Below are 18,228 nucleotides of genomic sequence, written 5' to 3' on the forward strand. Positions count from 1 at the left end.
TGATAAAGTTCTTATATACTCCATGTATGGGCAGAATTATAGACACTTTCAAATTTAACTCTAACTTGCAACTTTTTGTCAATATTGCCCTGTACTTTTTAAATAAGTCTGCAGATCTCCTTCTCTTAATGTCTTTAATGCAAACATGTACACCGATATCCACCCTACAACATTATCAACTTTTTCCCTGGCAGACATACCCTTGTCCTATTCCACCTATCCTTTTTTGTGCAATATATTTCTCGTTTCCCTGACAGTAGAGTGACCACCAACAATTAGCTCATGTGGGACCAGTGCATTCTGCCTTTGAGGGTTGCCCCTGCATTGCCTGATGATCAAGTGCAAGCTCTGACATTGATGTGGACATTTGAGCTTTAAAAGATGGGCCCCAAATTTAAATCCTTCCAGGGCATCCACTCTGTTCTTCAAGCCCTCAATAAGACCCACAACAATGCCGAGTTGGCACATAATACCCTCATACAGCGGCCTCTGTAGCCGAGTGGTCAGGAGCGGCAGTGCAGTAGCACACACTCTTTGAGTAGACCGGGCTTCAAGCCCCTGATTGCTAAATATGGTCGATCTGCCAGCCTGCACTGGACCAGCGTGGCAGATTATGGTCCATGTTCCTCAACATGAATCTTTGAGGAGGCTTCCATCCTGCAGTGGGCTGATAATGGCAGCAGTTTACCCTCACACTCCTTACATCAAACATACTCAAAGACACCCCCCCATGGCAATATCCCATGTCCCGTTCCAGACAGATCTGTAACCTGAAACAAGCAGTGCATTTCCTGACGCTGTGACCCTCCCCGAGCAAAGGTACTCACACTATCTTTAGCCCTTTGTTTTGTCGCTCTGGTTTGCGCTGTTATTTGGTTTTTAGGAGCATTAGCAACTAAGGCCACATTGCTCCGCGGAAATGCAGTGGCCATTCCCTGACCTTTTCGCATCCTCCGTATTTGGCGGTCATGTCTGGTCTGCGCCATGATTTTCGTTCAAATTCAATATAATTAAAAAAAAAAAAAAACTACAATAAACTAATACAGTAGGCCTACTATAACACTGTTCTTATATTATAACCAGTATTTCACTACAATGCTCTTTTACCAGGGTACAGGTTGAAATTTTGGCATGTTTTAACAAAAACGTTTCATCTGATATAGTTGATAGCTTGATAATGAACAGCAAAACAGCATTAAAGCATTTCCCACGCCGACTTGAGAAATTTTCCCACACTCACTGAAATTTTTTCCCACGTTAATTTAATTGCAGTTCTTGGACTTAGTTCCGAGACTGGAATTTAATTGCAGTAAAATTTTGATCTTGGACTTAGTTCTGAGATCAACATTTTAAAAAATCATCAAGACTGAATTTCAAAATTAAATTAGACGTTTTGAAGCGAATAGATTCCAGTCAAAGACAAGTAGACGTGTGCAATAATTTATGACTGGCAGGTTTAACTGTAAGAACAATTATAAAAAATAAACAATTAATTTTAGCAGCTGCAAGACAGCTATTCCACTGCAAGCAACTAAATTATGATTGAAATGGAGAGACTTCTAAATAATTTTATTTAGGATAATATCCAGTGCAGAATTCCATAAAGTTAAATAGACTGAGTGGACAGAAATTGTGGAATACCTACCTAGTAATGGGTAGGTCCACTTTTTGCCCAGATAAGGGCAGTCACACGGCGAGGCACTGAGTCCACTAGATCATCACCAAAGCGTTCCACAGAAGTTTACTATGAAGTTTACATTAATTATATACGCTGATGAGCCAAAACATTATGACCAGTGAGTCGTTATGCAAATCGAAGCAACTGCAGGTGAATTAAGGCATGTGTGCGGGTCAGGACATGGTATAAAAAACACCTCATACTGAGCTCCATTAATCAGTGTTACTCTTGTTCTTTGGATGGGAAAGGCAGTGGATTTAAGCGAGTTTGACAAAGGCCAAATTGCAATGGCCAGAGGACTGGGTCAGAGCATATCCGAAACGGCACGGCTGGTGGTATCAATACTATAACAATACTAACAATATTTACATGATAGTAGTAGTAGTGGCATGTGATGCAAGAAAGCAAGTGTATGAGCTTATACAGCATCAGCCAAAAAAAAAAAAAAAAACACACCATTCCCTCCAAATGCCTGTCCAGTTCCCCCTTAAATTTATTCAACCTATCAACTTCCACAACGACAGATGGAAGTTTGTTCCAGCAATTAACCACCCGCTGGCTAAAGGCAAATTTCCACACATCTATTCTACATCTGTCTTTTCTTAATTTGAATTCATGCCCCCTTAGATTCGTAATCTGAACAAGTGGAAGGATCCCATCAGAATTCAGCGTGCTGAACCCATTCAAGGCCTTGTATACCTCAATCAGATCACCGCGCAGGTGCCTAGTCTCCAGCCACTGCAATTTGCAGAACTTAAGCCTCTCTCGGTAAGAGGATCCCTTCATTCCCCTCACCAATCTTGCCCTTCTCTGTACATGCTCAAGCAAATCTACATCCTTCCTAAAATGAGGCCTCCAGACCTGTACACAGTACTCAAGGCATGGCCTGAACATTGCCTTATACAGAGGGATAATCACCTCCTTTTCCCTGCTAGCAAAATTCCTATATATCATTGACAAAACCCCATGACTTGCCTTGGCAGCCTGTCCGCATTGCTCAGAAAACTTCATATCTGCCTGCACAATTACTCCCAGGTCTTTTTCATTTTCTACCACCTTAAGTGTAGTACCACACAGTTGGTACGTTTCTCAGGGGTTACTTCTACCCATATGCAGTACTTTGCATTTGTCAAGGTTAAACTTCAGTTGCCACTTCTTAGCCCATCTGCCCAAATTATCTAGATCCTGTTGCAGTAGCACACTGCCATTACTGTCATTAACAACACTGCCAACCTTTGTATCATCTGCAAACTTCGACATTAAGCCTGATATATACCTTCATCAATATCATTGATAAATATACAAAACAACAGTGGACCCAACACCGAACCCTGTGGGACTCCACTAATAACATTAGTCCACGAAGAGCAGCACCCATTGATTACCACCCCTCTGTCTTCTCCCACTTAACCATCCTTTTATCCATTGTAGAAACTTAATCTTAATACCATTCTGCTCCAATTTGTACAATAGTCTTTCATGCGCAACAGTATCAAAAGCTTTCCTGAAATCCAAATAGATAATATCAAATTTATTTTTTGCATCCAGTTCCTTTGTAACCACATCATAATATCCTATCAAATTTGTCAGACAAGACTTTCCCTCAACAAACCCATGCTGTGTCTGAATTATTGCTGCAGTCTTGTCTAGATGATCCTGCAATGCATCTTTAACCAGTGACTCCATTATTTTACCCGGAACAGAAGTTAAACTAACTGGTCTGTAATTACTCGTGTCATCCTTCGATCCCCCTTTGTGAATTGGGGATACATTTGCACATCTCCAGTCCATGGGAACCTCCCCCGAGTCCAAGGATGCTCTCATAATTATGGCTAAGGGTTTGCTTAGTTGCTTTGCCGCCTCCTTTAATATAACTGGATAGATACCATCCACCCCAGGTGCTTTTCTTATGTTTAACTTCAACAATTTCTCCTCCACTTTGCTCTCAGTTATTACAAAATCATTAAGTATCCTGCTTTAATTTGATAACCTTCTGCCATTTCCAAACCTTAATAACTCCTCGTGTGTGAATGTAGATGCAAAATACTCATTCAGTTTGTTTGCTATCTGGGCAAGATCATCAACAGTCGATCCATCGATATCAAGTGGACAAATCAGATTCATCCCCTTCCTTTTAGAGTTTATATAAGTAAAGAAATCCTTGCTGTTTTTCTTAGCATCTTTTGCCAAGGGTTTCTCGTAATCTGCCTTCGCCTGCCTAACCTCCTTTGTGACCTGATTACAGACTAGCTCTGCTTATATCTGCCACAGGCTTCTGAGTCGCTTGATAATTTATATGCATCCCATGCATTTTTCTTCTCTGTTACAAGTCTCATTAGTTCAATTGATAACCATTTAGGCCTAAACCTTGAACAATATTTCTTAATAGGTATGAAACTTTTAGTAGCTTCCACGATTAATTCCTTGAATGCTTCCCACTTAGAATTTACTGTTGGTAACATCGTCAGTTTATCCCACTGTACAGAATTTAAAAACTTTCTGAGACCACTGATTAGCATTAGTAGAGGCATATGATGCAAGAAAGCAAGCTTATTCAGCATCAGCCAAAAAAAAAAAAAAAAAAACCCACTCCCATTTCACCCCTCCGTTCGTTCGAAATACCTGTCCAGTTGAGCCTTAAATTTGTTTAGGCTATCAACTTCAACAACAAGTGATGGAAGTCGGTTCCACCAACCAACCACCCGCTGGCCAAAGGTAAATTTCCGCACATCTATCCGACATCCGTCCTTCCTCAATTTGAATTTATGCCCTCTCAAGTGATTATTCCGAGCAAGATGAAGAATCCCATTGGCATTGAGCATGCTCAAACCATTCAAAGCCTTATACACCTCTATCAGATCACCTCGCCGGTGCCTAGTCTCCAGACTCTGTAATTTTCAAAACTTAAGCCTTTCTTCGTAAGAGCAACCCTTTGTTCCATTCACTAATCTTGTTGCCTTTCTCTGTACCCGTTCCAGCAGCTCTACATCCTTCTTGAAATGAGGCCTCCAGACCTGTATACAGTACTCAAGATGTGGCCTAACCATTGCCTTATACAAGGGAATAATCACCTCCTTATCCCTGCTAGAAAAATTCCTGTATATCATTGACAAGACACCATGAGCTACTCTTGCAGCTCGTCTGCACTGCTCAGAGAACTTCATATCTGCCTGCACAATTACCCCCCCAGGTCCTTTTCATTCTCCACCACTGTCAGTGTAGTACCGCAGAGTTGATACGTTGCTCTGGGGTTACTGTTTCCCATATGTAGTACTTTACATTTGTCAATGTTAAACTTCATTTGCCACCTCTCAGCCCATCTGTTCAACCTTTCCAGATCCTGTTGCAGCAGCATAGCGTCAGTAGTGTCCTTAACAACCCTGCCAACCTTTGTATCATCTGCAAACTTGGACATTAAACTTGATATCCCATCATCAATATCATTCATAAACACCGAAAACAACAACGGACCCAACACTGAACCCTGAGGAACTCCACTAATAACATTAGTCCACGTTGAGCAGTGTCCATAGATTACCACTCTCTGTCTTCTGCCACTCAACCATCCCCTTATCCATAGCAGCAATTTGCCTCCAATGCCACACTGCTCCAATTTGTTCAGCAGTCTTCCATGTGCAACAGTATCAAAAGCCTTTCTAAGATCCAAATATATAATATCAAAGTTATTCCCTGCATCCAGTTCTTTTGTGACTACATCATAGCATCCAATCAAATTGGTCAGGCAAGACCTGCCCTTAACAAAACCATGCTGCGTCTGAGCTATAACTGAATTCTTGTCTAGATGATCCTGCAGTGCTTCTTTAACCAGTGCCTCCATTAACTTACCTGGAACAGAAGTTAAACTAACAGGTCTATAATTACTTGTGTCAGCCTTTGATTCTCCTTTGTGAATTGGGGTTACATTTGCATATCTCCAGTCTATGGGTACCTCCCCTGAGTCCAAAGAAGCTCTCATAATTATGGCTAGGGGTTTGCTTACTTCCTTTGCTGCCTCCTTTAATATAACTGGATAGATCCCATCCACCCCAGGTGCCTTTTTTATGTTTATCCTCAACAATCTCTCCTCCACTTTCCTCTCAGTTATTACAAAATCATCCAGCTCACTGCCAATGTTTACTTTACCTACATCATTCTCCTTCCTGAATAACTCCTCATGCGTGAATGTAGATGCAAAATACTCGTTTAGATAGTTAGCCACCTGAGCAGGATCCTCAACTGTTGAACCATCAATATCCAGTGGACCAATCTGATTCATCCCTTTCCTTCCCGAGTTTAAATATGTAAAGAACTCTTTTCTGTTTTTCTTTGCATCCTTTGCCAAGGATTTTTCGTAGTCTGCCTTTGCCTGCCTAATCTCCTTTGTGACTTGGTTACAGACCAACTTATATCTATCATAGGCTTCCATGTCACCTATTAATTTGTATGTATCCCATGCATTTTTCTTCTCTGCCACATGTCTCATTAGTTCATCTGACACCCATTTAGGCCTAAACCTTTAACAATATTTCTTAGTTGGTATGTAAAGCCTGGTAGCCTCCAAGATTAGTTCCTTGAATGCTTCCCATTTTGAGTTCGCTGTTGGTAACATCATCAGTTGGTCCCACTGTATAGAATTTAAATACTGTCTCAGACCATCATAGTCGCCTTTACGAAAACAAAAACCCTTCCCTTTACCTCTGATGGTAGTTACCTCCTTGAGTAAATCCCACTTCAACACACTGTGATCACTGCCACCTAGTGGTTCATTTATCTGCAGATTCTTAATGCATGAAGAATCACTACTGATAATCAGATCAAGAGTATTGCTCCCTCTTGTTGCCTCACGAACATGCTGATGTAGAAAACAATCATCCAATAAATCCACAAAAGCCTTGCTAGTGTGCGAGTGACCAACCCACAAATTCCAGTCAATATCTGGGAAATTAAAATCCCCCATTATAAGACTCTCTGATTTACTGCCCCACTATTTCCCTGTACAATATCTTATACTCATCAGAGTCATTAGGCCTATAGCACACTCCTACTCTCAATTTTGATTTCCCTATGCTTATGTCACACCAAACTGACTCGACACTGCCCTGTCCATCGATGTCGACCGGCTTCACTTCCTTGGACCTTATGTGTTTCTTAATTAATAGCATAACCCCTCCTCCCCTCCTGTCCTGTCTATCCTTTCTATACACATTGTATTCCCCAAATTCCAGTTCCGCATTACTTATATCTGTGTGACACCACGTCTCTGATATCCCAACAATATCTGCCTTTGATGTTTTGAGCAATACCTCAAATTCATCAAGTTTATTTACCAACCTCCTAGCATTGGTGTACACGCAGGTATACATGCACCTGTTTCTATTCTTAGCTACCCTAACACAACCCATGTGTTTACTTGTACCGCAATGACTCCCAGCAGTCTCTGAAATATCCTGCATCTTGTTTTTCAGGCTTCTGCTCATTTCAATAGAAGCAGTGCAAGAATCACTTCCACCTCTGCCAGTGGCTACTGTTAATCTATTAGTCCTTGTATCCCCCCCAACTAGCAGTTTTCCGACCCACCTGTATTACGTGTATCCCATCCCTGTGGAAGCAATCTCTGTTAACAAGTACAGTCCAGGCTGAAAAAAATTCTACCCCTTGAGCCTTGCACAATCCCTCCAGGGCCGAATTGATTGACAAGGCTCTCATCATATACTCCCTCCTATCGTGTCTGGGCAGAATTGCAGACACTTTCAAATTCAAATATTTGATATTTGACATTTGTGCAATTTAACATGATACATCTTAATAACTTACCATAATATGATTAGTCTGAAACATGCAAACCTGGTGGGCTATAAAAGTGTGCCCTACAACAGCAGCACTAATTTTAATTTCTACTCTAATGCAGTAGAGTGCATTTGTTTAGGTTTCCTCTTCCTGAAAAACATCTCCTGGCAGCTTACATGATACACTGTCATGCGCCACATAGCATTCTACAGGTATAGAAAACCTAAACAGATGCACTCTACTACATTAGATTATAAATTAGTGATGCTGTTGTAGTTTCAGGCAAAACGGCTTGCAAATTGGCCCATGAAAGCATGCTTCAACCAACAGTAATTGTTATATGGATATGAGAAATAAGCTGCAGTGCTGCTTAAAATAAGTTTTTTTTTTTTTTTTTTTGTGAATGCCACATAGATGTTTGGATGATCTGCAGTAGTGAATGGCAGGACAGTCAACTAAGGTGATCAGATCCTTGAAATTATCAAAATTGTGGCAACAGGAGTTATGGGAAGTAACACAAAGGAAAATTTAAGGTTAAGCAACAGTTGACCAAAATAACTGCTATTTGGCCCAGCAAAAAGGAACCACAAAGATAATTTTTCTGGGCTCTCAGCAGTGACAGGTTTCAAGCAAACTTTACACAGAAAATTAGAATTTTTTTATGGAATGCCCTGCTCTTTGCCACTCCAAATCACCCATATTGATGCTTGGATGATTTGGAGTGGTAAAAAGCAGGACACTTACAAGTTGAGGCAGTCAGTCAACAAGTGACTGAGCAAGTAATAAGTATCAATCTTTAGAGAAAATGTCTCTCTGTAAGGACTACCATCATGGCAGGGGTTTGGGAAAGATAATGATGAAAAAGATTCTCAAAGATATGTAGAATGCATGTGCACCAATCTACACAGCTTTGGAAGAGATATCTTGTTACTCCAATGTATATGGATGAAATTCTTATGGGAAGGTTTCTGAGAGTAACTATAGATCCTGAATTAATTTTTGTCAACAAAAATGCACTTCTACATGGGACTCAGCAAGTTGGTGAATTCTTTCAAAGTGAAAACAATCTTTGGATAGTGTGGCCAGTGAGATTTCAAGACCTCAACCCAATTACACAGGCCTAGGATGGTTTAGGTTTTTTAATAGTTGTGTGTACCTAAATTTGGGGCATTTCTGTCTAATCTGAAACTCTCTGTGTATTAACATCTCTTTTACATATCTGTTGACGGGGAGTTGAACATACTCCCTATTCAATTGCAGAGTATGCAGCAGTGCCCCTAAAAAATTTTTGGACATTATCTTATGACTATGATTCACAGAAATAGATGCACAATTCCTTTCAAACTCAGTATAATTGAGTCTTATAATAATAAAAGATTTGATCAAGAAGTTTGGTGAATAATCTTATAACACATGAACATGTAGCAAAAACAACTGCGAACAAGGTTCATATCTTTTGTGTAAGCACACAATTGTTATGTGCCAGTCTAAGAGAAAGCTTTGAGTTTTTTTCTTTTTTCTCATTTATTGCAGTACTGAAAATTACAAAATTTGAACAACATTTTATCCTTAAATTTTGATATAAACTTGGAAATTCATTCAAGGAAACACATGAAATGGTCATTATAGTTTATGGAGGTGATGCTATAATGGGGGAGGAAAAAAAAAAAAAAACAGTTTAAGTAGTTTCAAAGGTTTTGGGAAGGAAATTTTGCTTGAAGAGGAAAAAAGAAGCAGATACCTGTCAACATTCTGAAATGATCAAAACATTAATGAAGTTCACACCATTATTTGGTTTCATTGAGGCCATCCTGACAGGATCTAGGCATGAGGCAAGTGAGTGCCAAGTTTGTTCTACATATTCTCACTCAAGATCAATGACAGCAAGAGCCCTCATTTTATCTGAGTTGTTCAAGAAAGTCATGTTGAATCCTGAATTTTTAACAAAAATTATAAGAGGTGATAAGTCTTGGGTGAACAGATATGACCCAGAGAACATGGTTCAAAGCTTCCCAATGGAAAACATCATCAAAGCTAAAAATTCAAATGAAGTCAAAATCAAAATCACATGAAAATCATGCTGATTGCATTGTTTGACAATGGTGTAAATCAGAACTCATTCTGTGAGGTTAGGTGATGGTGTCAGTTAATGTTGCCAAGAAGTTTTAAAATGTTGGCCCTTGTCACTACAATAATGCTCAATATTACACATCACTTGCTCTCTGGAAATTTTGACTTTTGGCTAGTTTCAAAATTAAATCCGACATGAAAGAAAAATAATTTCGGTAAATTCAAGAAATCCAATCAGATGCAAGGGACCACCTAAAAGCATCCACAAAAGATTTTCAAAAATGTTTGATCAGTGGCAGGCATGATAGAAGTATGTGGTTATAGAAAATTGAAGACAGAAAACTGAAGAATATTAATAATGCAAACATTTATCATTTCTGAAACATCCACTGAATATTTTTTAAAAGATTTGGAAATGGGCATTTAATCCTCTTCTAAATTGCAAGAAATAAAAATTTAACTCTTCTCAAGTTTCTATACTGTGATTACATTACTAGGCAGAATGTCACTTAAAACAGAAGGTAAGTTAGCCAAAACTAGTGTGCAGATTAAACATATAAAATGAATAAATTGAAAGTCTCTGCATATGATTAAGATTTTATTACCAAGCTTACTAAGACCCACAAAAAACATCAAAAATAATAGCTATGATTTCTTTATGAGATTAAACTCACCCACAGCTTTGCCTGTCTGAGCAACAACTTTGCTAGTACTGGCCACAGCTTGATTTAATCGACGTCCCCTTTCTGAACTTTGCATTGTACTAAAAAAAATTATATATATATATATTTGCAAATTACTACCTTGTATTTAAGTGAGCTAAAGTAACATGGAAGGATGTAAGATGAAGACACAAAGGAGGAAACAAGATAAATATGCAAATACAAAATAAAACTTGTCATAAACCTTAACTAACATGTTAATTAGTCATTTCTCTGTTAATAGGTGGCAAAAATGTAAAATTATTTTGCATTAGTCAAATTTTTTTATCATACTGGCACATTAAATGTGCCAATAAGAGCATTTAATAAACAGGGTAGTTATAAATAAACTGAATCACTTAAACAATGTCTTAGTGGCATGAGCAGATGGTATTGGACTATTATGGTCAATGCTTATATAGCAGCAAAATACGGGTTGAGTTGCCAATATACCATTTTCATTTTTATAATACACTTTAATGATGAATGTACATTGCACATAAACTTAATCACTACTACATGATTACTAAATGCTATGATGCTGGAAAAAAAAAAAAAAAAAAAAAAAAAAACGACACAACACAGGTAGCCACATTACGCATACTCTGGTGATGCATGGAAAAAAACAGTTTTCACAATTTCCCATTTCTTTGTACAGTCATCCCTCGATTCGCGCAGTTTTGCTATTGCATGATCAGGTATTCACTACCAAAATTTTATTTTTTGACTGCGTGTCGAGTTTCGTCACCTGTGCAATTTTTGTTTACGAAGCTTCAAAAATAGGAATGAAGAGCAGATTTGAAAATTTATTTAGGTTTTTTATATGATTGAAGATTTCGTTGAAGGGAAAACACATTTCACCATAATAACATAAAATCCCACAGAATTCCAGCTATTGAGATTATCGTAAATGCAATAAGATCAAGTTTACTACCCATTTATAGATTGCACTAACAGAAAAGCCCAATAAACAGAAGGTGCAAATTGTATATTTGCACCTTCTGTTTATTGGGCTTTTCTGTTAGTGCAATACCTAGTGATGATGCAGGCTCAGCAGTTAGAGCACCAGGAAATCAAGAAGTGCCTGACCGAAATATATCATCAGACACCTGCTGAAAGCAAAACTGAATGGAGGGAACACAGTTAAAGCCATAAACACTTATGCAGCTCCAGTACTAATATATTCCTTTGGGGTCAAAGATTGGACCAACACCGAGCTAGAGGATATCATGCGAAAGACAAGGACAATGATGACAAAGAGCCACCAACACCACCCGAAGTAAGCAGTGGAGAGACTAACAATAGCTCGGAAAGAGGAAGGAAGGGGACTGATAGAGCAACAGAAAACAGCGATAGTTAACCTGAAGGATTACTTCGAGAAGCACCACTCCACCAGGCCATAAGGAAGATAGATAAGTGGTATACCCCACTCAACCTAAGCAAGGAGCCCCCTCCCGCTCAGACGGCACAAGAAACAAAGCTAGAAAGATGGGCAAAGAAGACACCCCACGGCAGACACAATGACCTCCATCAAGATCACATCAATAACATTGCTTCTAATGCATGGCTCACAAGTGGGACGCTCTTCCCCGAGACTGAAGGATTCATGCTGGCCATCCAAGACCAGGTAATCAACACCAGAAACTATAGAAAATACATTGCAAAGGAGTCCGGAATGTCAGATGACACATGCTGACGATGCCACCTGGCCTCAGAAACGATCCATCACATCACAGGGGAATACAAGGTGATCACTCAGACTGAGTACACTTATCAGAAGCTAGCGAGGCAATACCAGTTGACCAAAGAAAATGTACCACACTACAAGTACGAACCCCAGGCAGTACTAGAGACCCCAACCCACAAGCTGTACTGGGACCGTGCCATAATAATGGATAAGACAGTCCTGCACAACAGACCGGACATAACCCTTGTGGACAAGATGGAAAAGGCTACCTACCTGATTGACACAGCAGTGCTCAACACTAGCAATGTTCAGAAAACCCATGAGGAAAAAATTAGGAAGTACACAAACCTGAGACATGAGGTCAAGAAGATGTGGCATATGCAAGAAGTAACGACCATCTTGATCATCATGTCAACCACCGGTATGGTGCCAAAGACCCTACATAACAGCCTAGCAGCAATAGGTCTCTCAGAGAACACCTACAAGGAACTCCAGAAATTTGCAATCCTGAACACCTGTAGGATAGACAGAGTTCCTCGACCAACAGTAACACGAGACATTATAACCACCCTGTGTACTGGGTAGCAGTACCCCTCACTGAGTGGAATCCCCAATCAGGGAGAAGTAATATAAGAGCAACAATAATAATAATAATAATTTATATGTCAGAAAACCCTTGTGCTTTTAAAGGAATATCAAAAAGCTTACCTGTTCATTGGAAATCAAGCAAAAAAAAAAAAAAAAAAATCCTGGACGACAGCTAAAATCTTTGAGGATTGGTTTTTAAATTGCTTTCGCACTGAAACAAAAAGATATTCTCCGAAGAAGAACATAGAATTCAAAATCTTGCTCATTCTTGACAATGCACCCAGTCATCCTGCACATTTATACGATCTGCACCTAAATGTGAAAGTTATTTCTTCCAGCAAATACAAGTTTGTTAATTCAGTCAATGGACCAAGGTGTTATAGCATCCTTTATACTTTATTACCTAAGAAGTTCTTTTTTACAATTGGTAGAAGCTACTGATGGAATAGGCAGTCTTTCAAATCGAGATTATTGGCAGAATTATAGCGTTCTTGATACTGTAAAAAATATTGAGTTCGCATGGGGTGAAGTTAAGAACTCAACAATGAATGCAGTGTGGAAAAAGCTGTGGCCACAAAGCTGCACTAAAGAAGCCATGGTCGAAATGCCAGAAGTAGTTGAAATTGTGAGAATTGGCAAAATAATTAGCGGAGAGGGATTTGAAGAACTGGAACCAACAGCTAACACAGAAGTCCTTGAATTTCATAGAGAACAATTATCAGTGGACAATATTTTTTCACAATGTGAAGAAGATAATAAAAATGATAAAAACAAAGAAGATGCACACAAAAATTTGACTGCAAAGAGACTAGCTGAGTTTTTAATATTTCTAAATCTGCTTAGCCAAGAAGCTCTGGATATAGATCCTAATTTGGAGAGGAGTTTAAATTTTCGCAGAACTTTATCATTAGCTTTAGTTCCTTATGAAGAAATTTATAGAGAAAAACAGCGACAAAGAAGCAATGAATTTAGATTAAAAATCTAGAGATATGTATTAGCAGGATTAATTATATGAAACCCTCATTATGTCATATAAATTATGTTTCGCATTGTGTGGTGTTCCTCCAGAATGTAACCCCTGCGCAAATCGAGGGATGATTGTATTTAAATATGATATTCTTTTTGTCATTCATTTTTATAAATTTAACCAAGGACTACAAAGTAAGAGTTTTAAAAGCAAATTATTGAAAAAAGTTTAAGCCACATTTGATCAATGTATGACAATTTCAGATATATGATATGTGGCAATAAAGTTCCTGGACTGGTGCAATAAAAAGAATACAAAGTGGAGGAGTTCAAAAATAGTTTATTTTTATTCAAAGTAATCATCACCTGATTGAATGCACTTATTACACCATTCTAAAAGTTTCTAAAAAGAGTCAGCAAAGGCATCTAAAGAGATGATGTTCAGTTCGGCGGTTACGTTTTACTTTATGTCCTCAACATCCTGAAATCTCCTTCCTTTGAGGGCAATTTTCAGCTTGGGAAAGAAGTCCGCTGGTGCTAGATCAGGACAGAAGGTGGATAGCCCATCTGTATAATGCCATGTTTCAAGTCTTTGAAGCATCTGTACATAGAACACAGCATTGACTCTCTCCCCCCTTCAGGTACAAATTCCTTGTGAATCACATCCCCTGTTTGTCAAAAAACATGATCATCAGCATCACCTTGATCATGGACTTCAGTAAACTAAATTTTTTGGGCCTTGGTTTTGAAGTCCACTGCATGCTTGGACCCTTTGTCTCTGGGTCATACTGAAACACTCAACATTCATCTCCAGTGACAATGAAGTCAAAGAAATTAGGACTGTCTTGACAAGTCTGGATGAATTTGTTGCCTCTGCTCATCCATGAGGCTGTGCAACACAAATTTTGCACATACCTTCTTTTCCATAAATCATCGTGAAGAAATTGATGAATCATCTCCTTATTCATATCCAACTCATCAGCCAAACAATGGTCATGGGGGTCAAATGACACTCTTGCCACAATTTTCAGAACTTTTGCAACTCTCCTCAATTTGAGAGACTGACAGACAACCATTTCTTGGGTCAATGCAAACAACCTCATGTCTGTCTTTGAAGCACTTATACCACTCAAACACACTATAACTTAACATTTCATATGTATCCATTGCAGATTTTCGCAGTTTAAAGAAAAATTTGATCTTCTTTTGTTGCTCAATTGCAAAATCGTGACATGGAATGATAATGTTACTAACAAAACTGGTTATTGCTTGCAACCTGTCAGCCTACTGGACAATCTGCATACCCAGCAATTGGAGGAATCTTGAACTACAACATAGCACTTCCATTTATTTTCAAACTCATTGAACATGACCACAACAGCACCAGTCCAGGAGCACCTCATAATTAAGGCACTAAAAAATTCTGTTGACAATGAAATCTCCAAGCATTGAAATCTTTGAAAAATTTGTTGACAGTTTGTGATGCCACAGATGAACGAAGGCTTCCTAAAGTTACTGAAATGTCAGTGGATTCCTTTCTGCAACAGTTTTGGCCATTTTGTTCCAGCAATTTAAGTAGGTTAAGATCTCAACAAAAAACGAAAACTTGTAAAAAAAAGTAGCGAGTCTACTTCTTTTGCAAGCTTTGCAAAAATCTCCACCATGAAAAAAAGGATTGAGATCGTATAGTGATGCCAAGTTCATCACAACCTCAGCCATGTAAAGCACTGATATCAAAAAGTTGTAGCAAGTTCACATTATAGGCTCAGTCATGAAAAGCATTGAGATCAAAAAGTTATGCCAAGTTTTCTATTGGCTAACCAGATTAAAAGTTAGTCATACACTTGGCAGATTCATTACATTATTTAAATTACAGTGCAATTCATTCCAGGTTCACATGGTAGTGAATCTACCAAGTGACAAACTTTTAATCTGGTTAGCCAAGAGCAAACTTGGCATATCCTTTTCATCTCAATGCTTTCTATGGCTGAGCCCATAATGAATTTAGCTGAAACAACTTTTTGATATCAGTGCTTTTCACTGCTTTTCAGAAGTTATGATAAGATCTAAAAACGTTTTCACAGTGGAGGTTTTTGCATAGCTTGCAAAAGAACTTGGCTCACTTTTTTACAAGATTTTGTTTCTTGTTGAGGTATCAAATCTTTTTGCAGAGTTAAACTTATTACTTTATATTGGCAAATAACAATAACAATTAGCTGGATACCATTTCTTCTCTGGGCTGTGCACCCAAATGATCTATGTTTAAACAATGGTAGTTACACGCAGGGTCAAGTACAGAAAATAATGGTCTACAGTGTAACTGCCAATGTTTAAACGTAAGATTATTTAAACATGCTAAAAGGATCTTTTGTATTAATTAAAAAATATCACTTACGCTGTTATTTTAATGCCTCATCCTCCAGATAACTTGTCAGAGTTTTATTAATTTTCCCATTACAAGGAAAGACTATCCTATACCGTATCAAATTTCAAGTCTCTAACTTAATCAAAAATATGTTATAATACTGATGAGAGAGTGAGTCAATGTCAGACGGTAAATGCTACCACGTTTAAAGCACTACAGAAGGACTTTTCATCCCAGAGAAATGAAATTTGGTATATTTTGTCACAGGAGTCTAGCCCTTCAGAAATCCAAGATTTTAATCTTCAGCTTTTTCATGTTCAGAGATACATACAGAGGTGTGAAAACAGGTATTTGTTGCTTTGAGTAAAAGGTGTCGGCAGCTTGTTAAGAACTTGGCTAAGCTGCTGCAGTGCAACTTGATCAGGGTTCTTTCCTGACCTCTTAATGTTCCTTAACCACCAATCTTGTACATGGTAAGAAAACAGGGTAAAAATAAATGGGCAAGTCACCATTTTTAAAACAATTAAAAATCAAATTAACGCAATTAAAAGAATTTCTTTTAATTGATTTGAATTGTGTTAAATTGATTATTTAATTATTTATATTTTACTCTAATGTACCGGTAAGTTGTCGGTTTTTTCTGTTTTAATTTCTGGAGGGTATCATACGGAAGTATTCTACGCACTATATTGAGGTAAACTCCTCTTATCATTTTACTAATATTATTATCAACGTAGAACATATTGAGTAGTACAGCTCTGATTCATATTATCTAAATTATTTTCTATAAGTAGCTTTATAGTTCTAGCCAAGCTCCATGGTTTATTTCTGAATTTAGATAGAGATTTTGAAAGTTAATACTTAGTGCCTGTAGATTTTACGTTTGTAACTTGCCGCCATTATTATATGAAATTTGGTATAAAGTAAAACTAGATTGCAAAAAATGTAGCACTGTATTAGAAATCTGTTAGATTAGTAGTATTATCAATTAATCAGTAAAATTTATTGATCTTATTAAAGTTCATTGTTAATTAAATTATACTTAATCGAATCATGACCCAGACTAGAGTAGCAAAGCAGCGTTCACAGAATAGCCAGAATGCTGTGGCTCACAAGAGAACCAAAGGGGCCATTCTCCAACACATCACAGTCTAAAACAATGCATGAAATGTGAAATGTTTGCAGAACTGTCTAGAACAGGGCATGATCTAGCCAAGGTGGATGTCTTTCTGTGTACTATGTGCAGAGACTGTGAAGAAATTAGGCACCAACTCAGTCTTCTAATGGGAGTCTATGAGTTTGGGGTGTAGAGTAAATGCCCTCAAAGAAATTAATGAAGGGCACATCAAGCTCTCAGCTGCCCAACTCGACGCCAGAGCTCACTCCTGTGCATCAGGCAACACAGAGGCACTCTCCACGGCAAAATGCGCTGGTCCCACAGAAACTAGCCACTGTCGGTGATTCTTATTGTCAGGGGGATGGAGAATATATTATGCAAAAAGGATAGGTGGAACAGGACCAGGGTATGTCTGCTGGGGACAAAAGTTGATGATCTGCCCTACAACATCATCAACATCATCAAGGGCACAAAAGGTGATATTGTTGTACACATTGACACTAATGACCTTAGGAGTAAGAGATCTACAGATTTACTTAACAAGTACAGGTCAATGCTGGAAAAAAGTTGTGAGTTAGGGTTAAATTTGAAAGCGTCTACAATTCTGCCCAGATGTGATAGGAGGGAGTATATGATGAGAGCCTTGTCAATTAATTCGGCTCTGGAGAGATTATGCAAGGCTCATTGGGTAGAATTTTTTTCTGAGTGGTCTGTGCTTGCTAACAGGAGAGACTGCTTCTACAGGGATGGGATCCTCTTAAATAGAAAGTATGCAAGAATATTTGCTGATGCTATCGAGGCAGTGTTAGGGGGTCACATACATCAAGACGGTAGATGCAGGCAGAGGCAAAAGAGATTCTTGCACTGTTTCTATTAGAATGGGCAGCAGCCTAGAGAGAAAGTTGCTGGGGACTTCAAGAGCTGCTGGGAGTCATCATGGAACTAGTAAATACATGGACTGTGTAAGGGTCACTAAGAGTAAGAACAAGTGCATGTATACTTGCATGTACACTAATGCTAGAAGTATAGTAAATAAAATTGATGAATTTGAAGTGCTAATCAAGACATCAAAGGCAGATATTGTTGGGATATCAGAGACATGTTGTCACACAGATATAAGCAGTGCAGAATTGGAATTTGGGGAGTACAATGTGTATAGAGACAGACAGGGTAGGAATGGAGGGGTTATGCTGTTAGTTAAGAAACAAAATCTAAGGAAGTGCATCCAGTTGACACAGGTGGACAGTGCAATGTTGAGTCTGTTTGGTG

At 38.5% G+C, this 18,228-nt stretch overlaps 1 protein-coding gene across 1 annotated transcript in view; it reads right to left on the reverse strand.

The window, feature by feature from the left end:
* The window catches only part of LOC150079477 (late secretory pathway protein AVL9 homolog), a 269,555-nt gene that overhangs the window by 24,131 nt on the left and 227,196 nt on the right, over positions 1 to 18,228 (reverse strand). Inside the window, exon 13 of the mRNA XM_090383082.1 lies at positions 10,210 to 10,298. Coding sequence (XP_090239208.1) covers positions 10,210 to 10,298 — 89 coding nt within the window. The remainder of the gene's footprint in view (positions 1 to 10,209; positions 10,299 to 18,228) is intronic.

The sequence above is a fragment of the Mastigoproctus giganteus genome, chromosome 10, assembly GCF_048544385.1.
Source record: "Mastigoproctus giganteus isolate SK-2022 chromosome 10, ASM4854438v1, whole genome shotgun sequence".
Lineage (NCBI taxonomy): Eukaryota > Metazoa > Arthropoda > Arachnida > Uropygi > Thelyphonidae > Mastigoproctus > Mastigoproctus giganteus.